Source organism: Alosa pseudoharengus, unplaced genomic scaffold (assembly GCF_046254945.1).
Source record: "Alosa pseudoharengus isolate Yale_2024_CS ecotype anadromous, Long Island Sound unplaced genomic scaffold, YU_APseudo_1.1 YU_APseudo_1.1_scf_4, whole genome shotgun sequence".
Classification (NCBI taxonomy): domain Eukaryota; kingdom Metazoa; phylum Chordata; class Actinopteri; order Clupeiformes; family Clupeidae; genus Alosa; species Alosa pseudoharengus.
The window spans coordinates 26,966,230-26,993,306 of record NW_027468774.1 but is presented as its reverse complement, the minus strand read 5'-3'; the positions used below and the strand labels follow the sequence as shown (position 1 = coordinate 26,993,306).

Sequence of the window (27,077 nt, the reverse complement as noted above, 5' to 3'; positions counted from 1 at the left end):
AGGTGAGGGGGTACAAAAAATTGAGTACATCCTTATCATAAAGTACCCTGAACTGAACAGGCCTGTGACTTTGAATTTGAGCAGTTTGCATCCCTGTTGTGATGTTCAAATTGTATCTGAAAATATTGTTAGTTTGATGCAAATCTGAAGTATTTCCTCTGCTAAATAACTTCAACCAGGTCAGTTATATTTCTGAACTTGTTAGACAGAAAGTTGGTCTTTATTTAAATATATACCATTAAAATTAGGAAAATTTGGTGCTTTCTTCGACATCAAAATTGTAACATATTAGAGAGGGACTTAGGATAGTCCATTTTACACACGGTCAAAATTGGAAATGTGTGTTGAAGTGGTGTAGTTTTAAAATGAAACATCAATTTGAGAATACAAATTATTGAAAAATGTGTTTTAGGCCAACAATGGTATTTTTGCAATTGTCTAGGTGCTGCTAAGTCTATTCATTAATAATAACAAATAGCTATGCAACATGAGATACTGTACATAGTATGCAGATAATGTCAGGCGCTTATCCAAGCTGCAGTGACGATTATGATGATGAACTTTCCACCTTGATTCCAGTTCACAGTTTGGAGGAAAAAAGACAACACTGTCATGGTTTCATTTTGTCTATATTTCTCTGAATGTTGGTACCACACAATGACAAAAATAGATGCAGAATGTTTAAAGCATTAATACAACAATATTAAAAAGGAGAAAAAGGCAAAAAAGGATCAATGACGGTACCAAACTATCAGAGTTCTCTGAGCTTTTAATTATAATCATCACAACTGTTTTGTAGTATTATGTACAATATCCTACCTGTTCAATAATATATTCCTTTCTTTTAATAAAATACACCTGACTGGTTCATCTAGATACTATCAGGGACAGGTACAGCAGTAACAAAAGAGCTGCAATGTGAATGTATTAGAGTTCTCCATTAGCCTACAGGCAGGACAGCCATTTGAGTCTCAACTTCATCATGAATAGACTGAATTCATCCATCCACTGAGTTAAGCTGGTAAACAGGTTTTTTGATAAACAAAAGTATACACCAATAACTTCACGCCAAACAAGGTCAACCAAATCCAAAACAGATCACTAGATGTCACCCTTCAAAAATAACACCCTGAATGCGAATCAACTCCTCTCAGTTGATAAACTGAAAATGTGAAGGCCTAAATAGAGAGAACTGTTGAACTTTTTTTAAATTTATTTTTTAAACCTGGGGTAGTTATACCTCACATATGATCATCTCATCTCAACATGGTCACTATGTTACAATTCATAGGCTTGCCTCTTTTAAACGGCAGACCTGTTGGTGTTTGAAACATGTTGACAATGAGATTCTCTCCTACATACATTCCTGTAATTCCTCTCATTTTCAGGATGTAAACCTGAAAAGCTGATAAATCAACAGATTTACATGTTCCCAGCTGTAAACACGCCAAGGGAAATGCTATGGTCCATTTCCACCACTGTTCCAACTATGCCCTATTTTGTTGTGAACGAGCACCTCAGCCTGCAAACCGCAAAGCATTTCAGTGATCAACAACCTCTGGTCTAATGCCTCTAGTGCCTGTAAAGCCTTATCTATGGAGTTTTTGCTTGTATGTAACCTACTTGAGTGGCTACAGCAGCACAGCGTAACCTACATAGCCCCCCACACACTGGTAGTGGCCACAAATGCTTGCCTTGATAACATGCCCGTGCATAATGCCCCAATTACGGGATTTATAATCCCGTCTGCTCCGCCAAGAGCTCCGCTTCTCTTAATCTGTAATCTCCCTGCAGGACGCTGTGAAGCGCCCACACCAAAGCGCTCGTGCCCAGCTGTTCTCCAGAGACAAGAACAACAACATTATTAATAACATTGCAGGATAATAATAACAACACCCCCATCCCCACATTTCCCTTCCTCCCTCAAACCCCTCAATTGAGAGTATAGTCTCTGTCTTTTGTTTTTGCAAGAGAACCCAAACTGGACAGACAATAAAATAATTACATCCCTCACTTTCAAAACAAGATACGACTGATGACGGGTGCACCACAAGTCAAAACATTTGCAACAATCAAAAGATCTTTAAAAATGTCACTTCATAAATTAACTGGAAAGACAAATGTCCCTAGTTGAGATCATGGGTCCCCCAGGGAACCTGTACCTGTCCCCCTGACAAAAGTATCAAACCAGAAGCTCCCTGTCAGGAACACAGGGTCTCTGTATTTGGCAACATGTCTCATGTGAGGCCCCGCAGGTGGGAGGTCACTTCTGATGATAGAAAATAAAAAACAACAACAAACAAAACAAAACAAATATAAAACAAAAATAACAAACTTAATGATCTCATACATACAGAGTTCACTTCTGGATACATTTGATGAGCACGCAGGGTGGCAAGGTGCACACAATTTGGCCACTATATTTCTTCGTAGAGTTTTTAAAAGCACAGTCCACACCTGAATGAATAGCTGAGAGAGTGAAAGTGCCTGGGTATCCATGTGTGGTTATGCCTGGCAACGTATACAACTGTGTGAAGCTGACTATGCAGACTACTGGGTTAGTGCCTCTCCAGCCAGTAGTCTTCTGATCACTTAATATCAGTATGGACCTATGATGCAGTATGAAACACAAGGTCAATGTGTATTTGAGCCTAAGTAACTGGGGGTCTATGAGGTTCAAAGCCATGTTATACCATGTTGCAGCTCAGCAATGTCATGTGCAATATCCTATGTACAGAGTAACTATTAGCTGGATTAAGATAAATTAAGTGCTAGGGAATGCTTGTATGCACAACCAGCAAGAGTGAACTGTAGATTTGTGTGTACTAATAATTATTTGCAATGAGGAACAAAATCTGTGTATATTCAGCGGGGTTTATGTGTATACGAGAGTGTGTGTGTGTGTATATTGATGTGTTATAAGGCATTACAGCAGCAAAATGATTGCCAACACATCGTGTGTCATTGGTGACCACCCTCCAGCAGTAGTGTCATTTTTGTGAAATTAAACATGGCTTACATCCCGATCATAGCTCTGTATTAGTTTTGACCCTTTTAAGTGTATGCAAGTGTCTGGCTGTCTGTGTGTGGGGGTGTGTACATGTGTATTTGCCAAGTCGCCTCCCCCGCAACTATGCCACAATACCTCTCTGTAAGTCTTTCTCTCTCTCTCGTTCTCCAGCACATGGTCCCCTAAGAGTGATCCGATCTTTCCTGCTTCTCCTAGCTCCCCTCTTTCCTCCTTCCTTCCTTCCTTCCCTCTCTCCATTCTCAGAACTCATCATCGGAGCTCAGCAGCAGGGTCTTCTCGTTGTCTCCGCGAGCGCTGCACATGCTGTGGGAGCGGGAGACGGGCGGGCCCCCGTGCTGCTCCAGCGTGGACTGCTGTGTGTACTGCTGGTAGGCTGGAGAGAAGTTGTGGATGGCGTCCTGCACCATGTCCCCGGGGTTCATGGTCTCCTTCAGGCTGCTGGAGATGCTCTTCATGGGGGCACAGCGGCCTGTTGGAGCATGGTAGAGTGGTGGTGGGGGGGGGGGGGGGGGGGGGGGAGAAAGAGAGAGAGAGAGAGAGAGAGAGAGAGAGAAAGAAAGAAAGAGTTGTGTGAGAACAATGGCAAACTGTAATAGAGGATGAATTAAAAAAACAAAATGGAATAACATGTCCGAAGTGTCCATGACACATCGATGACCACATACCAAATAAGACTGAACATCAACTATAAAATAATCCAAAAAAAAAAAAAAAAAAATGAAACAATGCTAAAACAAAACGGAAATATTCTGCACGATGGAAATGAGAAATAACACACACTGGAAGGCCAAATTAAAATATAACAAAGATACTCAAAAAAACAGCAGCATAAAGCAAAAATGGTTCACTGGGTACACAATCTAGAATTCAACCTACCGTACTGTCCATAGTTAGGGACTGGGCCTTATAGTGCAGCAAAGAGAGAAAGAGGGGAACGGGGAGAATAATATAGGAGGAAGGGTTTCACAAAAGTAAAGTATGTGTTGAGGGAAAATAGGAACAGGATTTTTTATAAGAGACAAAAAGGGATAAAAGGAATGCATTAAAAGTATGGAGGGAGTGAAAAAGTAAAAATAGAGGGAGGAGAAAGGATATGGCAAGGAATACAAAAGGATGGATGGGAGGAGGGAGAGAGGTAGAGAAGAGAAAGGACAAGTCAGCAAGAGAACAAAGGGTACAATGCTGGAACCATAAAATAGAATATAAGCATTCCTTCAAGACTTTGCCAACCAAAATCAGATATTTGTTTGGAAACGCCTGAAAGTATTTCTGAAAATGTGAAAAGACTGAACAGTGTGGTCCTGAATTGTAGAGTTAGACCTTTAAGTTACACTTTTTTCATAACTTGTTTTGCTACACAATTTTTTTGAACGGCCCAGAAAAGGGGTATTGATGCGATGAGTTCCCCACATACCATAATCCCTCCCTTTAAAGTGCTGAGGGAACGCGGTCACTTGCCATGCACATTTTTAACTGATATGCAGCCGAGAAACAATGGATTTTATTGAGCGGCACCAACAAAAATAGAACTGAATCGTAATCGACATGGCCGCGGTAGCAAAGCTTGACGCTGGTGTGTGGGGTTGTATTGAAATCAATGGAACCTAATGTAATCCAATGTCGAAACCAATGTGACCCACACTCATGTCGCCGCTGATGTGCGGTTTCCTGTTCGGAATAAGTGTTCGGGTGTTTGCCATGCCTTCATATTCTAGATGAATCTTCCCTGGATGCCAGAATTTTGAAGATCCTATAAACCATCGGTGATTCGTTGTATACATTACAAAACTAAAAGTATTGTGAAAAATCTGCTTTCTGCAGTAGATTAGCAAAGGATGCATACTCTGTGCACTTAACAGGTGTCACTAATTAGCTTTTCCATCTGGCTGAAGACTTGTACTAATTAGTCAGCTGGTTTATATAATGGTTGGAACAAATATGTGATACAGTTGAAAGCAGCACTTCAACAGTCAGTGGACCTGCTCACAGGATTTGAGAGCAAAGTATACAATGTTTCATGAATTTGACACCTAACTGGGTATACTTGGCAATTGTTTCGTTCATTCAGATTTATTTATGTGACAAACTCAGAACACATCATTTATTCTTGGTTTACAGGGTCTTTAAAACTTAGAATTTAAACAGTGACATGTAAATAACATATTCCCCCAACCTGCCTTAAGCCTTCAACAGCACCATTTAAGATCACTCCATACAAGTAAGTCTCTGTCTTAGCTGGGTTTACTCACCATGGGAGTCCAGCCGCTTGTCCATGTAGACCTTGTAGGTGAAGGCGTGGCGCAGCGCGAGGGCGGCGAAGAACATCTCGATGCAGATGATGAAGTTCTGGTAGCCAGCGGCAACGGTGCCCTCGCCCACCGACACGTTCGGGGCGTGGATCTGCGGGATGGCACCGCACTTCTCCAGGATGGCCAGCAGCATGCCTGACACACAGGAGGGAGGGGAAGCATGGTGGGGTGTTGTTTAGAGCCTGACCGATGAATCAATATGCTGATATTATCGGCCGATATTAGCTATTTGCCGATCTATGGGTATCAGCGTTCAACGGCCGATAACTGTTTAAAAATTCAGTAAAGGAAAGCCAAATACTGATCGTCATTTCGGCCAATTTGTCCTCACTTTTAGACACAACTTCTCCATTTCAGAGTCTGGTGTGTGGTCACCCTATTTCTGCTAAATTCATAGCACACATGTAGCCTCCACTTCCCCTTTTCCCCGATTAGCCCATTTCACAAGATGAGCCGCTGTGTAAATCAACTTCCTGTGGAAGAGCACTGTCCCATAGACAGCAAAAGAAAAGTCCACAGGAAAGACTGAATAGAGGAAGACGTTTTACCCTGCCAATTAAGGCATCATTAACATCAATGAGGCCGGACACCTGGACACTGTGAAATTGGTCTACTGGTTTTTTCAGTGTATTTCTTCACAGAACTGCTCACATGAAGTTGAAAAAATATGGTTCCCTTCTATTCTCTATAAGCTGGGTCGAGGTTGCAGCACGGTTCAAGCCGTGCCTGAGATGCGGATATGGCAGAGGCACTGTGGCTGCTGTAACCTATTGAAGGAGAAATCTGGCTTGTTTTCACAAAGATATCCGTTTCTCGGAGTCACCAAGTACTGTCGGTACAGAAAAAAAATGGTACTTGGTAAAACAATCGGTAGTACTGTCGGTACAGAAAAAAACGGTAATAGGTAAACTAAAGTGCTACACTCTGGGGGCATGTCCGTGAGCTCCCATGTACATGCCCCCAGACTGTAGCGCTGTAGCTGTGTTCACCAACAGTACTCGGTGACCTTGAGAAACGGAGATCTATGTGAAAACTCGCCAGATTTCTCCTTTAATATGGGTGGCGAAATGAAAATCAACATGCAATGGAGCTGTTACGCAGACGCAACGCAGACATGTATTCATATGGGAGTATGAATCATATCGTTATCTTACATTATGCAATTTTCCTTTCCAATCACACAAAGTATCGCACTGTTTAATGCTGTTAACGGTGTGTAAAGAACACAAAAAATATTATCACAAAGCATAATGTGAACCTTGAAACTTTTTTTTGTGGCAATGGTGAGCCTTTCATTTGGATACCAGATAATGAAATCCTCAAATATCGAAATCGGTATCGGCCTGGCTCTGGCGTTGATTGCAGAAACCTTTTCATATCTCATCTCATCAAGCTGGCTGATTGGCAAGTCCAGGTAGCCTCCTTCAAAGCAGTTGCTGTGGCACTCTTTGTAAGCTCCCAGGTAACCCAATTTCCTTTAGTGTCTAATCATTTGTGAACTAGTTCACGCCGCCTTGACCAGTGCACCGTTTACTAATGTAAGTATAAGCACAAATGTCCAGCAGGAAAAATAGATGCACCTGCTTACCATTGTTTTGTAACCGGTCTTTAGCACCCCAATGTTGTTTAGTTCAGAATTATGAATGTTGCCAAGATCAAATAAGTCTTCTTAATCCTCCAGACTATCAGTTTACAATAAAGCTAGGCATGAATGGCCTTTTAATGTCCTCAGCTTTCAAATTCAGGCCCAAGTAATTTATCTATGTCATATGGGATTGTAGAGGTACAACTACAGTGAAATGGGGTGGGGACTCCATCTAGGGAGCCCTACAGAGGGGACTACATCAAACTTACTGAATGAAAAGCAGTAAGAGTGACAAAGGGGGGGGGGGGGGTTCTTACCTTGCCAGAAGGAGAGGAAGATGACGGACTTGACCATGAAGAACTTGAGCACGGGGCTATAGGGGACGAGCAGCTCTCGGGTGGCGAAGTAGAAGAGGAAGAGTGCATAGAGGGACAGGCTGACAGAGATATTGTAGATGATGGTCACGTAGAGATAGCCACTGGCCACACTGTAGACAGGAGACATCAGAGAGGGAGAGTTAAAAATACCTCGTCACAGACCAATTTGAGGACCTTAATGTGATGGCATTTAGCATCAATAAGCGCTTTCAGATATAACCTCCGGAGTATATGCGGAGGTTTGTCAAACGGAGGTCCTACCCTTCGGATGATTCAGATATGATGCTAACCTGCGGACCTTATACTGACCTTATACGGACGTATGTGTGAACGACATACAAGCACATTACAGAATCTCCGTGTGGTTGTCGAGTGAGGGGTGGGGGCTTGTAGAGTTCACAAGATGCGAGATATGACGCAGAATATATGCGGCCGCTGCCTGTCACAGCTGCTTTTTGTTTACAAAGTGTAGCCTATGCATTATGTAGGCTAAAGAACAGAAATCTATTGTGCGTAGGCTAATACTTAAGTGCGCACTTGAAATTGAACTACAGTATTTGTATGTGTGCTTCGAATAAACACATAATCTGTTTTCAACGTTGTACCAGAATCTGGTTTGCGTTGGAGAGAGAGAGCATGCACAAACTTTATGGTAGGCTACCAGCCAATTCAGTAGGCTCACTAAAGACTTCAAGGCCATCATACAACGTTTTTTTTAAGCAACAAACAAAATACTAACATAACAGTGAAGTTCATTTTTTCATGGTTTATTTTTTCCCAAAAGCATCCTCTCCCCATGTGTCTATTGCTTTTACGTAAGGAGCTTGGAACAAAGTTTTCTTCATTTTCATTTTCTAGGCATATATGCTCAACAAATATCAGCTAGCTCAGCAGGCCATGAGAAGGCTATCAATGAACAGAAAACCGTGTTGGCTAACAATTTATTAAATACTCCTTGTCGTCAACGACATCGCTGTAGGCTACTGCCTTTTCAGCGCCTTCTGCTTATCAGTCTTTTGAATTCGTTTGGCCTTGCCATGCAGTTGTAGGCTACAACGTGCCATTCCCTTCATGTGTTCTATCAAAATGTTGTATGCCCTCATGGACAGTAGCTCCGTGATGTCTGCATCTTTCCAGGTCGGAGATTTTCTGGACAGCACTATGCCACTCCATCATAACACTGGCATTTAAGTCAGATCTAACCACATGGACGCACGAAAGAAACGTCACCAACACGCCCTCTCACTAGGTGTGAATTTTAACCGCATGTTCTACGCCTTGTTCAGACACAGCACATTTACATAATGTCCGGAGGAAATACTAGGGGGGGAACAGTAGAACAACCGGCTAAATTCGGACTTCCATATGACCGGTTATGTCGTTCAGATATACGGCCCCACCGTTTAACATCGGCAGAACCTCCGGTCTTACACGTATGTCTGAAAGCGCTTATTGACCACCATTAAAAGAGCACTCAACACAGCTCTTGCTTACTGGCTTACTATACATTAATCAGTACCAACATCACTATACTTTTCAACAACAGTCCCAATGTCCAGACACATTAAACACCACTGTGCACTTTGTCAAATAAAGATATCATATACTGTATGTCCATTTCCATTTTAAATTGTATTGCCATTTTAAACAGACTAAAGTCAACTAATCATGAAATCTGGAGTTTTTTGGACAGGTTTCACTTTCACACAAGCATACTTTTCTTTAAAATTTGGACTGAGGCGAGAGCAGAGATAAGATGTATGCCTACTTGAAGTCGCCGTCTCTGTACTTCCCGAAGGCCTGCAGGATGACTGTAATCATGGCCATCAGAGGCTTCACAACGCAGAACTGCAACGTCGCCTGAGGGCACCGACAGGAGACACAGACGAAATAGACATCAGCAGCGGGGAAAAAAATACCTACAAGCCTGGCGTGTGTGTCCTCATTACATACAGTTCATACCTGTTTACAGAATCGGAGGAAGCCGATCGAATAGGTTCTTCCCCAAAGGCAGCATGTCCCATAAACACAGCTGGACCTGGAGAAGAGGAGAGGAGAATGGCTAACACGGACTTCCAAACATGGACGATTACAGCAAAGCAAGCTATGATAGCAAAGGTTAATGTAAATGGCCTAATCACAATGTTTACAATAACAGGAGTATAATTACAGAACAGACGCCTGTGGTTGGGTGTGTGTGAGAGAGAGGGAGAGTGAGGAAAAAAAGAGGGGAGGGAAGAACAAGCAGCTTCACTTACTCAATAGGCTTCCCTCGGATTTCTGCCATGATGGCACTCTCCCCTCCAAGGTACTCATAGCACAGGCTGAGGAAGTTGTAGATGACAAATGCTGCAGGCAAGAGACACAAACACTTATTTTTAGTACATAGTGTCAACACACAAAGTATACAGTATGCATCACACAATAGCCTATTCAAAGCTGTTGGTACAGGTGCAAGTCTAAATAGTTGGCACACAACAAAGAAAATCTCCACCATACTCCTGTGGATGTGCAAAAAATGTTATCAGTGGGAACATGGCCAGATAAAAACCGTCAATAGACAGGGGCCTCTCTTCTCCTCCTCACAAACCTCTCTCTCTCTCTCTCTCTCTCTCTCTCTCTACATGAGATTAATGTTGTTATTGCTCAACTGCTTCTGTGCACTTTACAGAGTCCAGTCACGCACAGCGGGGTCATTGTCTGCCGTGGCCCCGGGGCAGTTAAGCGCTATCCATTCTTGCTAGGATCAACACTGCCAGGTCTAATACTCTTCAGCGGTGCTCGCAGCGCGCGCATACAACCATTTCACCGCTGTCTGGGTCACTTTCCACATCTGTGCTATCCAGTGGCCAGCAGTGACCAAAGAAAGTAAATAAAGAAAACAAATGGCTAATATTTTTCTTCTCTCTCCCTCACTGTCTTGAATTTGTACCATTAGTTTCTTCTGCCCATGTCTGAAAAGCTCTTAAAGCGTTCAATATCCAGGTAAAGAGGGTATATTTCTTTGCCATTGAAGTGCGTTTGTAGCAGATTTACACAGTGGTGGTACCTTGCAACATATGAGAAGTTCTGTCAAGAGGCCTTTATGGCCCTGTGACCCTCTTAGCGGGTTGACTGTCTGCCTTTGCTTTCCAGGTGTGAAGTGGTGGCTAAATTATAGAGGTGTCGTTTAATAGGGCCTTGGGGCTTTAACCTAAAGAAGACCTGCAGACCAAAACACTGGCCTTTAACATTAACACAAACAGGCCTCTGTCTGCATCCTTTGATGTGCCATTTATTGTTTACTTCTCAGGGCACACACACACACACAAAAGCTCAAATAGCTTGCCTCATTCAGTCTACACAACAGCGACAGAATGTGAGGGAGTGAGAGGGACAGAGAAACAGAGGACGAGGTGGGAGGGTGAGAGAGAGAGCAAGAGAGACAGAGAAAAAGAGAGACAGAGAGTGATAACATTTCAAAAAAGAATAGGAAGCAGAATCCCTGGGCAGCATGTGGCTAGCATGTGTTGTGTTGTGCGCTGGTTGCTGATGTGGGCCGCTGTGTGTCGGCACGTCTGCATCTGTGACTGCGTGCGGCACGACTCGTCCGTTCGTTACCACTGGTCGCCCTCTCTCTATCTTTAGCCCCCACGATGCCCCGGGGCCACAGCTGCTGCACGTTTCCTCTGCCATGTGCAGCGTAAGCCAGAGTGGGGGCCGACTGCGGCCAGACCGAGCCGAGCTGTCAGCTCCCATACTGTCACTTCCAGTGTTTTCTCACACACTCACACACACACACAAACACAGAGCACCAAGTCACTGTAAAAGCTATTAGCACGTCCGCTTCAGTCAGTGTTCCACAAACAAACAAACCAACAAACATGGCAGCCCTTTGTTGAAGAGGCTATTCTAAAAATGTGTCTTTTGATGCCATAGAGCTAAAAGCATGCAGTCAAAGCTGGCGACTTGTCAATAGATGCAGAGAGTCTTTGCAAAAAAAGCTGGCTGTGAACGTGTGAGTGACAGGGGGCGTAAAGGAGAGTGGGGGAAGGGCAGCGAGTGGCCCAGAGGTTCACTACCAGGACCAACACAAAGAAGGCTGGCCCACACGGACAGGGGAAAACACACACAGAGTGGGAGTGCCAAGTGCCCTCTGATTCATCTCCAATGTGCCCAAAAGACAATGGCAGGACTCAAGCTGGCTTAAGACGGCCCAGCCACCTGCTGGCATTGGTAATGGGATGCCTGAGATTTGGCCTTTTTTCTGTCCTAAAGGTGGAGAACCAGTGCTGCCATAACTATGGAAACTTGCATCGGACTGCAGAAAAGGGCCCATCGAACCTTTTTCTTTTCTCCCCAATGTGAAAAAAATGCTTGATGAACTCCTAGAACGGCTGACACTTGTCTGTTTGCATGTGGTTGCTAGGCATTGCGCTTGCCCTTCCCAGCCATCCCAGCAGGCCTTGGAAACAAAACAGGAGAACAAAGATGGCCGCCCTCATAAAGGCAGACAGAGACGGAGGGCCATCTGTTGCAGGGACCACGTACATTCCCATACGCACACACACAGGCACACACATGCATGCATGCATGCAAATGTAATGCCTCAGCCATGCACACCACTGTGGACTGAGTAGGTGGGAGTGGATGAGCGGTCCTGTGCTGTGCTTTGCTCAGAAAGCAGCATATGGTTTGCGTGTAAACTGCCCATGTGAGACTCATGTGAGCAACCAATGGTTGAGTGACAAGACAAAACAATAGCCTGTGACTCTGTTATGGAAACAGGCTAGGTGCCATTTTGGGATGTTTTGGTTAAATATCAATGTGGAATATTTCTGTAAATGTGTTGAAATGATACTGAACACGACTTGGATAATGTGGGATAGTTACAGTTCTGAAGATGCAGAAACAACTTTTATCCAAACTGGCTTAACGTATGGTTAGTGCTTCTGTCAGCAAACTCTTATCTGTTACCATAACACCAAATAACACACAAGAACAATCTACTCCCATCAACTCATTTGTACTGTATTTGAGCTTCATCACAAATATAAAACACTGCTTGTCTTGAACACTCCACACCACTTTTGTGATAAATCTTAACCAAACAGGCAGACATATGGACTGCCTATACTTTTTCTATACTTTTTCAGTTCTGAGGTGTGATAACTGATCCATTATACTATGTTGTCATCTCCCTTCAAATTTTGATTTGAGACCGACAAACTAAGAAACAAACAAGCAGAGCAACACTCAAGCAAGAGATTGGGATCTTGGAGCTCCCCCCTTCACCATCTGCTGGTACTCCTAGAAAAACCTAATCACCCCCCAGCCCCACCCCATCCGACCCCATCCCAACAGGGAGGCGCACTCACCCTCATAGCAGTCACGGACCGTGTCGAAGTAGACGTAGTACTCCTCGTTGGTGAAGAAGAGCAGGCTGAGCCACGAGTCAAAGGCATAGATGGGCACGATGAAGAGGATGCGCACTATGTGCCGTTGCTCATTGGGCGAACTGTAGTAGCGCAGGTGCATGTAGATCTGAGAGGTGCACACACACATACACACACACACACACACACACACACACACACACACACATCACACACACAAAATAAACACCAGAAATGTCAGCAATAGGGATCAGGAAACTAATCCTAAAATAATTTCCAAGAGCCAAAGCAGAAAATAGCCTTCAGTTCTCTTTCTTTTTCAGGTGTGTGTACAGACCAGACGCCTGCAACATTGCATGGAAAATATGCTTGTGATACAGAGGGCAAATTGGGGGCATGAGTGGCTCACAAAGCTACCTCTGACTCAGGTGACAAACCTGCTCTCTCACACGCTCTGGGCAGGATAATATTTTGTTTTCTAACCTCGAAATGCAGCGTGTTACGTAATCGCCATGACAGCGACCAGCAGCAGCCTTGGCGAATCAAATCTAATCTGTGAAATTAATCAGAGGGTGTTTGCTTGCTTTCGCAGAAGCACACGCCTGCCTGCCTGCCTGCCTCACAGCCCACATCCTGAAGACCGAGTCAACAGGAGGTGTATGTGGTGTAGTCCTGTCTGGTGCACAGCTGATGTTTGTTGGGCTGACGTCTGTGTTTGTGTTAGTATGTGTGGGGTGGAGAGAGGTTGTTGGCTGAGGGGTCTGGGAGTGAGGGGGTTGTCGTTGCGTGTTTAACAGGGTTCCTGTTGGACCTGACAACAGTCCATTTTTGTATATATCTAAAGCGCCAGAGGAGCTATGCGTCATCAGCTCCTTTTGTCTAAGGCATCTCTCTCCACACAATGACCCACCTATCACCTTTCCAAGTCAACACACACACACACCTTCGTGGGAGCAAACAATCAGCAGCACACGGAAAGCAATGTGCAGCAGAGGGCCGTTGCTAGGCAACTCCTCTCTGCTCTCTGATGTCATCGCAAAGCAGGCGCACCTGTTGTCAGAGCAACGGTTCATCTTCAGCCATTATTTGGAGAGACAAGCAGAGTCTCGACTCAAGAAAACAAAATCGCTAGCATAACCTCTGCATCGAGCGGAAACAGATGTGAGGTCAAATCAGTTGCTGTAGAAACTCGAGGTTAACTGATTTCCTGTGGCATCATTAACAGCCTTTCACATGCTAGGTTTCCTGCCAAAGCCAGGGAAATACTACTAACTACTAATATTACTCTCTAATACAACAGGTTTGCTTGAAAGTGCATTCTCTGCATCACATAATAAAAGGAAGTACTGACAGGGGCTGCGGAAATGTAAGACTTTGAATTCTTAGGATAGTCCAGCTACAATTTCTTACTTTTAAAATCCAAGCATACCTTGAGCCTAAGGCAAGAGCAATGTGTGTGTGTATGTGTGTCTATGAGTGCATGCAATGTGCTTACCTGGTGGCAGGTCAACAGGAGGGCAGTCCACACAAAAAAGCCTGATATGGTCTGGGCCGCTGAGGTCATGAGAAACATGGGATTGTCTGGGGTGACGATCTGGGGTGCCTCGGGCACCCAGGACATGTTAGGGCCCCCGGGGGCTGCGGCGGACGCTGGGGGTATCGGTGCAATGCCCACTGGCGAGTCATTTCCCACCCTTTCCAGAGGTACATCGCGCCTCCACAGCTGTTGCATCTGAGAGAGAGCCAATCAGGTGGTTAGGAAACCAGGTTATCATGATCCTAAACATTCCTTTTGTAAAATGAACTTGTTTAAGAGTTTATTAAAAGGGATGAACTGATTCAAAATGTTCAATCTGATTTTTATTTCTATTTTTGTTTTGTTTTTTTGATCATATTTCGTCAAGATTTTGATGATGTCGTACAGCTCTAATCTTTAGTCAGTCAATAACTGACTGACTAAAGATTCCTGGTCAATCAGTCCAGCCATTCAAAGAACTAGGATTTTGATTCACACTGGCATACTATAAAATACATCACTTGAAAACCTTTTCTTTACATTTCAAAGTATTTCACATGATTACACCAAAACCTCCATTGTGACTACTACTCCTAGATCAAAGTTTAAAGGGGAAAAAAATAAATGTCCAGATATTGATTGATTGATTGATAGATAGATAGATAGATAGATAGATAGATAGATAGATAGATAGATAGATAGATAGATAGATAGAATTGTTAGTTTGTTTGTTTGCGCACAACATATTTTATTCATTTGGGAAATAAAGGAATCTGACTGCACAGAATTCAGATCTGAGAGGAGGACGATGGATTTTATATTAATCTCAAAATCTAATATCTCCAAAATATAGTTTCTGTAGCATATGGGATCATTGTTTCCAAAGCAGTATGAATGTCAAACAGACAATAAACATGATCCTATACTGTACACAAATCCTTGTACTGCACAAATAACACTTACTGCATTTCAGTGCAGCATCTCAAAGACAAAGAACTACAATGATCTACAAATCATCCATGACTAACGAACCAAATTGCAGTTATGGTTTCTTACATCAAGGATATGGCAGCCTTCCATGCATTTTACCGATTTGATGATGACAAGGGTCTGATTACAAACTATTTAGAGCCAAGTGGAAGATGTTCATTTTCAATCTCACGGCTGGCAGTGTTACATAACTGGGCTTTCTGTGAAGCCAGGGCCTGTCTACCTACTTCTTTTTACTTAGTTACTTTACAGAAAGTAATCTTTGATATGTAGGTTAAACATGAATCCCTCCATTTTAAAGTGCTGTTGTACTGAATGCAACTGCAACATATAGGCCTAATAATTATATGACTGAGACACAGTTGCCTTCTTAATAAGCAACGATGCATAAGTCCTGCCAGTCAAGTTGCCATACCAGCGTGAAGGAAAAATATTTTAGCAATAAGACAAATTACGTATTGAGTATATACACGTCAGCAAACAAAATGTGTTTTTCCCACAAATAAGTAAGGCTAATAATGTCAAAGGGAAATAAGAACAACGTTAAACGTGTTTCTATTGTTATGATTGGGTTAACTATCCAAAGGCAATCAAAAATACACAACAAAGTGCAATGACACTGTGGTCAAAACACAATTTACAGTTCTGTGACAAGAACGGAGATAGGGGTGGGGATTTAAAAAAAAAAAAAAAACCACACATCTTTAAAAAACACATCTGGCGTAGGCCTACATCATTATCTTACGAGCCATTTCCACACACCAGCTGACTAGATGAATCGCTCGTATGAAGCAACATGCTGGTATTCACTACAACATACTGATTGCTTGAGAAAATCGGTAAATAGACAGCGCAGATTATTGCTGGTTTACAGTACCCAGACCCGACCAATCTGGGTTTTAACCAGGCAGAATATTTTGTTAGAAAAGAAAACCACCAAGACGCCAGTGCTAAATAAATAATTAATAAAGATTTATCGAAAAATTGCTTTCATATGAGGTTAACGTTATAATTAAATTAACGTGCAAGCATGAAGTTAGCCTAACGTAAACGTTACGCCTTTCATTTAGCGACAGACGAGAATATTAGATGGCTAATTAAACATTAATATCAAACGTTGATGTTCACCTTTAATATCATACGTGGTAAAACAAAATATATGTGAATAGACAGATAGCGGCCTCTCTCAGTTAGCATTAGCAATTATTCGGTGCATGTTCCGTGTCACATGGATAGGTTTTTAATAATTTTACTGAAAAGGCTTTGCGGTCTTACGTTACCTTTTCTGCGGCAGTGGGCTGGTTTCCTGACGTTGCGTCCGTCTGAACCCCGTTAAAATTAACCTGAGATTTCTTCTCGTATATAAGATTGCATTAAGCCAGCCTATTCTGCAAACTTGCTGAAAACCATTTTTGAAGAAATGCTTCGCTGGCCTGAGCTGTTTTGGGCCGAAGACGGCTGACGATGCTGACCGTAAATAACGGTAACGTTAACGTACAGTTGTGACGGCAGGTAACTTAAGTTAGCGATAGCTAGCAACTGTTAGCTTATACCCTTAACTTGTAGATTCTTAACTACATCATAAATAATAATGCCTAATGGTGACTAAATTAAACATTGCAATAAACAAGACAAGTTGACTGAATATGGTGGGTGTGCTAACTAGCCAATTATCTATCTGACTAGACAAACCCAAGATATCGCTCTAGCCATATTTGATCTCCAGTTAGCAGCTAGCTTGTTTGGCTAACTGTTAGCTAGCCAACTATTTCCATTTACGTTACCTTACCACCTTCTACTTGGTCTAACGAGGAATCCCTTGTCATAAACACATTTCTACCAGAATGAGAATAAAAAAGCTAATGTTTTCCTTTGAGGACCTCGACTGATCCCATTTGATCTGAAAAACACCAACACCTTTCTCTACGATTCCGATTCTTTCCCACTCTCATGGACCCTGATAGAAATGAATGTAACGTTGCGTTGGTTACTTTGCTCGGACTGATCTGACCACGTCTATTCATTTGCGCAGGCGCACTGCTAAATATGATAAGCCGTTTCGACTCTGGTTTTATGTTTATGCTTTAAATCCAGTCACTCACAACTCAAATAGAATCCAACCACTTTTTGTCAGTAGTCATTACATTTGGTCTACTTGTCAAAGTCGTTAACCTTCGTTTTATGGATCAAACGTAGCTATGATCTGATCTCTACAGGGCATTCATTTCATATAGCCTTTTGAAACGGCTTGTCATAAAATAGGCCAGGTGATGTAATCCCCCTTTAGAATGTTGGTGCCAGCTGGTCCAGTTTGTTGCTTGCCTGAAGTCTGATCGTGTGGGCTGACTGAGCCAAGTCTACAGAGCAAAAATAAGCTGGATGTGAACGAGATCTGTCATCTTAACAACTTTTTCCTCGCCCAACCTGTCTCTGAAAAAAAGATCAAGAAAAGACAGGACTGTTTTGTTTACTTTTTATTATTACTTCATAAAATATACACAAATACTGTTGTAAATAAAGTTAAAGTGTGTTAAAGAACTGTACAAGATATCAGTACACAATACAGAAAGTGAATCTTTGTCCCCCTATCCTTTCCTGACCAATAATATTTTCTAGCCCTATACCACCCAGAACCCCTTCCTCCCTTGGAATTGCTACTGGGTCATTAAACAGCCTGCTGACATGGCACGAACAGTCTTGCTGTGATTGCATCACAGTCTCAGGATCAGGATGCATACTGTAAACAGATGGCCAAAACATCAGAATTCCTCCTTTTTGGCAGATATGTTGATCAACTGTAACTGTAGTCTAAATAACCAATGGAAGTTTCCAGGTGCAAAATATCAAGCCAAGACCCCCATATTAGGGTTCAACCCATCCGTCCCCTGCCCCCTCATACAAGTAAGGGACTGTCATTGGGTGTACCCCATACACATTTAGGCAGACACACAGGGAAACATAAAAAGGAAAACATAAAAAGTGGTAAACATTACTAAAAAAATAAAACAATGGCCATCACTTAGTAAGCCTCTCCCACACCTTCAGTTAAACAATTTCACCTGAGCATGACACTCCTTTGAGAAAAGCTTCACACACCACTGCAGAGAAAATGACATAATAGGAAAGCTGACACACCCAGCAGTGCTGTTAAATGACCCAGTAAACAAGGTGACACTTTAAGTCCCACTCAAATTTAGTACTTTTTATATATATATATATAATGTGTATATATATTTCATAAAACTCTGATCCCTCCCCAGGTTTAAGCATTTTAGTTTTTCTACATTACACCTCGAAACAACCAACGACATTTTGGCTTTACACAAAAAAATTACAGTGACGTAAAAAAAGTAAAGAAATGTCATTCTACTTCATGCCCCCCATCCCACCAGATCTTCAGAAACAAACATAATTAAAAAGTAAAAAAAAAATGTTGACAATAAGAACAATCATAAGAATTACTGCCACGATAGTTGGCTGATTTTTTTTTTCCTTTTCGCAGTCTCTAGTCAAATACATTGAGAAAGGTCAGTCCACTGTCTGCATGTGACTCAAGTCTTGGAGTGGTGTGGCACCAAAACAAAAAAAGTGAAATATCACCTCCACAGGTGTGTGTATGGATTTAAAAAAGGAAATGGGCTCAAGTGGGTATTTCGGAAATAAAAAAGAACAATGAAGTGTTTCCATCTTAGCCACCAGGCCCATGGTCCTTGACGTTAGCTTGTTGTCAAGTTGGTCACAAAACATTCATGATCACATTGACAGAGAATACGACAAGTAAGACATTGGCAAGAGAAGGGCAAAGATCCAACCCTGTGCCTTTCCATCCTGTACTCCAACAGAGCACCTGCACTAATCTTCACTTCCAAAAGCTTTCTCTCTCTGTCCTCTATATGCTTTCCTACATCTTTCTCTTAGACTTAATTTTCCTACTCTCTCTCTTTCGCTCTCTCTCTCTCTTTAATTTCACTTCTCCAATAAACCATGAATACATAATAAACCACCCATCTTAAGAGTGAATGATATATCCTGGCTGTCCTACAATTAATATAACAGATTAAAACAAAACAAAGCACAACCAGAATGAAGACAGGTACCATGGGCTTTGAGTGTGCAAATTACACTGGTGAAAGACTAACATGTTCACTTCTCACAGATTGGAATATGCACATGCTAACAGCTACATTCTCTGTAGGAACAATTAAAACTAGATGCATCAATCTACCATCTTGGATCATTCCAGGCCTGCCTATGACATACTGGGAAATGGACAGTGTCCCAGTTGTGATGAGGACATAGTCGAATGGAGAACATGTGGGGAATAATGCAGGATAGTTCAGTCTTCAGTGTGAGGAGAAAAATACTGTTTGTTTTTCATTCCCCTGAATGACTTTTGGTTGAAGATAGGTAAGGACCTCTCTTGGCCAACTTCTGCAACCCATCAACTCACACCCATTCAGCCTCTTTTTCCCCATTCATTCCTTCAATGTCCATCTGTCTGTCTCGCTGGCAACATTAAAAACAACAAACAAAACCAAAAGAATCTGGAGCCAGGGGTGTCACCTGATGCCCTAGTGAAGCAGGTTTCAAGAGAGGAAAGAAAGAAAAAAAACCCATCTCAGAACATTTAAATTATTGCAGCTCAATTATATGAGAAATTAAGCTGCATACGTTCCATTGTTGAAACATTTTTTGATTTGCAACAGTCGTGTTGGCATTAAAATGGAAACCACTGATGCACAGTGGTGTGAGGAAGTGCATGGGTGGACGTCTCTCACCAGTCAGTATCCAGTGTGCATGGAGCTGAAGGACTCACTTCCCTAGGTGCTCGAACGGCATGCTGACCTGCAGGGTGCAACATCAAGAAAGTCCAACCATTAACTAAAGTCAGAGTTTGAACTTCATTCCAACCATTTCAGGCAAACTGAAAAAAGAACAAAAAGATTGACTTCTAGAGAACCATTCAGCCGACAGATAAAAATGACTGGATAGAGTCACTCACCTGTGACGTGGAAATGCGAGACTGGTCGTGGCGGGCAGTGAGGTCAGACGAAGACACGTTGGCGGGTGCCCCTCGGTGGAGGCGCATACTGACTTTCCTCTCCCTCTCCGCACGCGAAATGGCCCGAGGCGACGTGTTCCCTGCAGGGCGAGGAAGAGGTACCAGATAGGTATGGGTGATGGACTGCAGTTCTTATAGGCACAGAAACTAGGCAGGTAGGTAGGTAGGCAGGTAAACACTATGAGAGACTCACCAGACTGCTGGACTCGCGAGGCGGGGTTGGAGATGGCCTGTTCAGGACCGTTTCTCACCCGGTTGGGTGCGGAGGGGTTGGGGCCAGGTGGGTGACCCCGTGCAGCCAACCCTCGTGGCCCCCCACCAATTCGCTCGTCACGCTCCTCGCCTCCCCTCCTCTCCCGATCACCCTCTTCTGCCGTTCTGCTGGCACCCTGCAAGTCAAAAGTGAAGAGGAAAAAATGTCAGTTGGCATTTGGGGATGAGACTCACATTGGCAGCACTGAGCATTGAGCGTAGTAGACCTGAGACGCAGTAGACCTGACACACATTCATTAATGCTATGTTTAATGCAGTCAATTTCACATCATGCATTCATAAAACATGAAATTAATCACTGTCTCTAGTCACAATAAGTAGTTTGCTGATAGTTTAAGGCCAGGATTAGTACTCACAAACTTAAGCATGTTCCAGTCAAAGACATAGTCGTAGGAGAAGCCTTGTCTGTGGAACAAATTTCTGAAGAGCTGACGAAGGTACGAATAGTCTGGCTTGTCATCAAAGCGCAAAGAGCGACAGAAATTCAGGTAGGTGGAAAACTCAGCTGCAAAAATAGAGCACCAGTTCAAAGATTAATATTTAAGGCAGCACCCAGCTATGCTTTCACAATATCACTCAAATATCCAACAGAGAAAGCTCAAGACCACCATGGAATTCAAACCCATGCTCACACACTATTTTCTTCTTAGTTAATGTGTATATGCAATTTAGGAATTTTTTTAATTTAGCATTTGAAACAACTTTATGGAACACACATCTCTGTGTAAACACTCATCTATAAATGAGCTTCAATATGGGTCATATTCCACTGTAGAAAGCTGCCTGTAGTGGCAATCTGTTAATCAGGGCACCCACTAATGGTATTTTGAGTGCCTACGCAGTAGATAACTCAAATATGAGCTGGTAAAAAAAAGAATACGAAATCTATCTCAAATTGTCACAACACTAGCACACAACAGAGAACATGACTGTGATTGTAACAATATCATAACTTGAAGCAGCAAAAGAGTTTGGTCTAAATCTACCCCCCCCCCCCCCAAAAAAAAAAAAACAGGTAAAATCTCACTAAAAGTACCCAAGGCCCCTTTGGCCCTGATAAAAGCTTGCTTACATTCCACTAGTGTCTTTAAGTGATATGGTCTGTAATGTTGTGCTTTGAAGGCTTTTCTTTCATTTTTGCAACATGTTCCACAGAACTACCTGGTATATATGCAGGATCAAAATGAATTGGCAGATGATGCCAAAACTAGTTGCCTGATATAAGCATACCTTAGCTTTATTGTTATTTGCAATGACCTATGACCCTCAGTGTCCCAACATGATTTTCTTTATACTACAGCAAAACCCCCCAATGCTTTGAATGTTTAAACTTTTAATACCTCACTTCTTCCTCATATGACTGTCACTGCTGCACTGACACCGACTGAGAAAGGTTCCACAAATATCTCAACCTATTACACTATACAGACAGAATTTCCTGCAAAATGCAATTTATAAAAAAAAACAGAGGTCTAACTGGTCATGTCTGCCTTATGGCTCCTCCATGCATTTCCATGCCCTTTCTTCACTTGAGTATTACGTTTTTTGGAGACTATACGCACCGGGCGACACCTCAATACTAGACTAAAGGCGCAAATGGCATACTTCATCTTCCTCTATTTGACACATTTCAAGCATACTTCTGGGAGCTGAAGACTGCATGTTTGAGCCTGACAACAGGGGCAAAAGGCTTAGTGGAACTTAGTGGCCTTCAGTTTTGAGTAGCAAATTGCAAAACACTCCTTACTGCATTCCACATATCAGTCACAAGAGACAAAACAAATACACACCGAATATGGAATACATATTCAGTTCACAGTTCAGGTACCGATCCACATGCCTAGCCATGCGTTCACACAATAAAAACAGCGTTTGGGAACTCACATGGATAGCCCTTGCACAGCACCTCGATGGGCGTGGACATTTTTTTCTCGCTGATGCGCTCGTACTTCTGCCTCTTGGTGGCAGCCTTAAGGCCTTGCCAAGGCAAGGAGCCCAGGTTGAAGTACATGAGCACGTAGCCTAGGGACTCCAGGTCATCGCGCCTTGACTGCTCTAAAGGCGGACAATGGCAAAAAAGGGGGGAAAGGTCAATGATTCCATGAACTAAATAATAACAGTGAGCCTTCAAGCTTACACAAGTGTTCCAGTCTAAGCATTTCAAATGACATAGAAAAGAAGAACATAGTTCAGTTGAAAACACTTTGCTTTGACAAGGTAGATGGGAGCAAGAGGTCTTCAGCTGCCCTCACCTATGCCCAAATGCGTATTGATTGAAGCATAGCGAGCAGTGCCAGTCAGGTTCTTGTTCTCCCGGTAGGGGATGTGCTGGTGGGTGCGGGCGTCACGGTATTTCTTGGCCAGACCAAAGTCGATGATGTAGACCAGGTTTCCCTTCTTGCCCAGGCCCATGAGAAAGTTGTCAGGTTTGACATCACGATGGATGAAATTCTTGGAGTGGATGTACTCAATGCGGCTTATCTGCACAGCACAGGGATGTGTTAGAGACAGCAGTGCAGCAATGCTGCTACATTGTGGAGGCAACAACATAGATGAACAAGCTTCACAAGACACTAATCTACTTGCTGTGACCCACACTGGATGCTATGAGGAATTTAACCTACTCTCCCCAGAAGTGTGTCAGTGGACAAGAGACTGTTAAATAGGGAAAGGAATAAATTGAGACTGAGCTGGAGAGAGAGAAAAAAAAAAGTCTAAGAGGTCCATTGTACCATTTGGTCGGCAAGTAAGAGCACAGTCTTCAAGCTGAACTTTCGGGAGCAGAAATTGAAGAGGTCCTCCAGGCTAGGACCCAAAAGCTCCATAACCATGACATTGTAGTCCCCCTCTGCACCACACCACTTTATAGAGGGAATGCCAACTAATAGGGGAAGAGAAGGAAAATATGGACATTACTATCAACTCATCCACTACAATGTGACAAACAGACTGCTCAGTGTAATAGAGCAGCACACATTAAAGATGACGCTTCTGAGCATGTAGCTAAAATGCATCAAATTATGAATTATTAATTCTCATCACTGGACTCAGACATATTGCTGAAAACAGTCTTCACACGCCCATCCCATTAAGACAAACTGACCAGTGAAACATATTCAACCAACCTCCTCCCTGCATCATCTTGTAGAACTTGCTCTCTATGTGTAGCTGAGGGTGTTTGGTCTTCACACATTCCAGCTTTATGGCCACCTCCTCTCCTGTGGCGATGTTGGCACCTGGCAGGGCACACATTTACACATTTATTAATTTACTACACCTTTACTCATCTAGTGGAGTGGGCATATGTGTGTTCCCATTGATTTGAGTGTGTTTTACACATTCATTAATTTACTACACATTTACTTTTCTACAGTGCAGTGGACATGTGTGTGCTCCCATTGATTTTAGTGTGTGTGCATAATGTGTGTGGAGCTACTGGCACACGTGCCTGCGCTACCACAAACCTGTGCATACATGTAACTAACAAAACGTAACTACAAATAACAGACACATAGTTATTGGTACTGGTAGCCAGTTAAAATTATTTGCATTTATAGCTGCACATGACATGGAATCTCATAACAATAAAAGGGAAATATGTAAAACAGGCATTTAGAAAATTGGTGAACACAAAGTATTCACTGGAGGAATCCCCACGGAACAACAACAAGGAATGAAAGTAGGACGTGGACTCACCTAAGTATATGTCGCCAAAAGAGCCACTGCCAATCTTGCGCCCAAGCCGATACTTATTCCCCACTCTCAGCTCCATGTTTGTGCGAGTTTGCTACAAAGTCAGATAGAATAACAAAGACAAAAGCGACAGTCACTGGAAAGTAGCCATCACTAAATAACAGTTAAAATCTAAATTGAACCAAACTCAATAAAATTGCCAAAAACAATCAGCCAGTAAAAAGGAATCAAAGCTAAATTGCAAATGCAAACTAAACATATTTTTAGCACAGACAGACATACACAATAAAAACTCATCTTAACTGCTGCTAGTCACCTGTCATCCAAATAAAAGCAGTCTGCCAATAAACGCAATCTTCTTAAGACAGTCCCTTCATGATGTAGGTGACTAGGCAATGGCATATTAACTCTTTGATTTACATTTTGTAAGCCATCATTTACAAAGATGAAAATGCACCATGTCTGAATGGTAGCAATAGGTTTGTTGTGCAGATATGGATGGTATAAGCCTATAGTTCATGTAACTGAAAGGCTAGAGGTGGATGATGCGCAGCATCAGGGCACATGATAAAATCAAGGGAGCGGTGGAAGTGGGTCTTCAGCAGCACGTGATGCTAGAGAGGAGTCATCATTTATTTAGCACTGAGAACCACGCCACATTTTCAACCACTGCAACGCCAAAGGGCAGGCTATGCTTGACACCGCGAATTTCAAATTAAGTTTAAAAAAAAAAAGACATTACAAAACCTTTCGCAATGTTGGCCAATTCTTAACTGTAAAGTAGGCCTATTGAAAGCCCTCTCGTTTTCCTCGTGAGGCTATACATCCACTGACAGGACATCTAAGCCTATCCTCAATAGAGGACCTTTTAACTAACAGTTAGTTGGACTATTAGATTATCCTAATAGATACTGCGCAGCCTACAAAAAACGTAACTGGACCTGGCCTAAGTCACAAAGAACCAGACCAGTCACATGAAATAGGCAAACCCCAACATTAAGCTACAATTTCCTCTGGTGACCTGTGTTCAGGGTTTCAATGTGTTGACCCAACAGATCCCTCGCCTGGAACTTAATAACATGCTTAATGTAAACATAACACCGACGTCCCCTTTCCCCTATCACTATCTCGATATGCAAACTTTAAACCAGACCCTCTCAACGCCACTTGCAGTGATGTAATGATTTTATGGCTGTTTCGCATATTCACATTTCGCAAGACTGATATTTCACCAAGGGTCGCTGAAATGGGCTAAGCTTTGTTCGCCTGATCTTGCATCCGTGCACGGAATTATTCTACCGAGCGTTAACTGTAATATTAAGTTGCATGCATACACATAAACACGGCGAACCATGAACTAAGGGGTCTCGTGGATGTTTCACCATCTGCAATATTCATAAACTATTACTACTCTTCCAATGCATAGGCTACGCTCAAAAGAGTACATCGACCCTGTGCATCGTTTCGTTTCCGTAGGTGCCACTGCGTTGTCACCATCTGAAGTATTTCACTAACATTAAGAGTAGGCTAAGCTACAAATGAGAATAATTCCCGATATGTTCGATTTGTTTCATTAGTATTTCAAGGGCTACAATACGTCATTTTTAGCCTACAACACTGTCTACATTAGTTGTCGATACCAGTCTATTGTAGCTATGGTGGAAAGTGGCTTTACAATGTAGCGATAGGTGGATTTTTTCAGCAGCGACAGTGAAATTGTAACAAATGTAACATTTACAAGGATTCTACACGAAAGGGTGCTTGTACAGTGCAGTGCTATGCTGTTTTATTGAAGCTCATTTCGTAGTAATAGCTAGCCTGCTAACACTGAAAGGAGCACTGTTATGTTCTAGTTAGGATGCTCGTTTAGCTAGAAACCACAAGCAACACCATTTTGATATAAAATGTCGCCGACGAATTCAGAACTTTAGTGTTCGGGCGTCCATGTCGTTAACAAAAATACTGTAATTTTTCCTTGCCGCACCCTAACACTGGGGTATACTATAGGCTACGCTTGTGTGGATAGTCATCTGAAATCGCCCCCTCCCCCTCTACGATGCTCTGAATACAACACTAACGTTTGGGCGAAACAAGCCCCTACACCTTTCCCCCTTGGTTTCGGCGGTTTGTTGGCATCATTCTTACCCGATATTGGGCTTATCTGAGAGGTTAGGCGGTGGTGGTGCTGAACCGATGGTTGTCAGTCAGACTGAGCCTTGGGCAGCGAAGGATGGGAGCGGATTCTGACGGATCTCATACCCCAATTTTCCTCTTGCGTTCTATAGTACGCCCTGTTGATAGTCCCTGAGAAGCTTCACTGCGAATGCCCGTCTCTGCCTCAGTCTATCTCCACCTCTCGTTGCTTGCAACGCACCATTGACAACATCGATGATGTCATTCGTAGGAAGCCTAAGGCACCCGGATTGCCTTAAAGTCATATTCCCAGCTATGGTCAACTCTAGAAATGTTATTATTATTATTAGACATTAATAATAAAAACAAATATTTGCATAAATATTGTACACATCCTGGAGCTTAACACCTCACACAAGGTTTATGTTTTGTTCATATGTTTGTGTATGAATTGCATGACTGCTATTTTTACTACTGATGAAATGTACAGAACGCTTGTTACACTACAGGCTACAATAACATTACATATCCCACAAAGCAGATAATTCCAAGGTCAAAACCTTTGCCCTCTTGTCTAAGCATGAAAAGGTTATTCCAAAGGACAGCAGTGACTCCACAGAGGTCATAGCAAGGAGACCTATATGCACCTGGCTTACAGAGATTCCCTAACCACAAGTGTGGGCATTCTGAACGACAGGCCTGCAAACACCGGAGTAGAGATCAGCTCTGCATA

General features: G+C 42.7%; 2 protein-coding genes across 2 annotated transcripts; both read right to left on the bottom strand.

Annotated features, from left to right (window-relative positions):
* Positions 1–610: 610 nt before the first annotated feature.
* LOC143102203 (transmembrane protein 184B-like) lies at positions 611–17,159 on the bottom strand. Its single transcript, XM_076265663.1, has 9 exons — positions 16,464–17,159; positions 14,173–14,409; positions 12,660–12,825; positions 9,561–9,651; positions 9,265–9,340; positions 9,071–9,162; positions 7,243–7,412; positions 5,281–5,475; positions 611–3,500 (listed from the first exon to the last, which is right to left on the bottom strand). The coding sequence occupies exons 2-9, from the start codon at positions 14,407–14,409 to the stop codon at positions 3,271–3,273; spliced, it is 1,257 nt and encodes a 418-aa protein (XP_076121778.1). The 5' UTR covers positions 16,464–17,159; the 3' UTR covers positions 611–3,270.
* A 483-nt stretch (positions 17,160–17,642) lies between these two features.
* Positions 17,643–26,552, bottom strand: csnk1e (casein kinase 1, epsilon). Its single transcript, XM_076265662.1, has 11 exons — positions 26,357–26,552; positions 24,215–24,305; positions 23,644–23,754; positions 23,251–23,399; positions 22,771–22,999; positions 22,403–22,573; positions 20,875–21,023; positions 20,439–20,634; positions 20,186–20,325; positions 19,962–20,028; positions 17,643–19,754 (listed from the first exon to the last, which is right to left on the bottom strand). Exons 2-10 carry the CDS (start codon positions 24,288–24,290, stop codon positions 19,996–19,998), a joined length of 1,254 nt encoding a protein of 417 aa, XP_076121777.1. The 5' UTR covers positions 24,291–24,305; positions 26,357–26,552; the 3' UTR covers positions 17,643–19,754; positions 19,962–19,995.
* Positions 26,553–27,077: the final 525 nt, after the last annotated feature.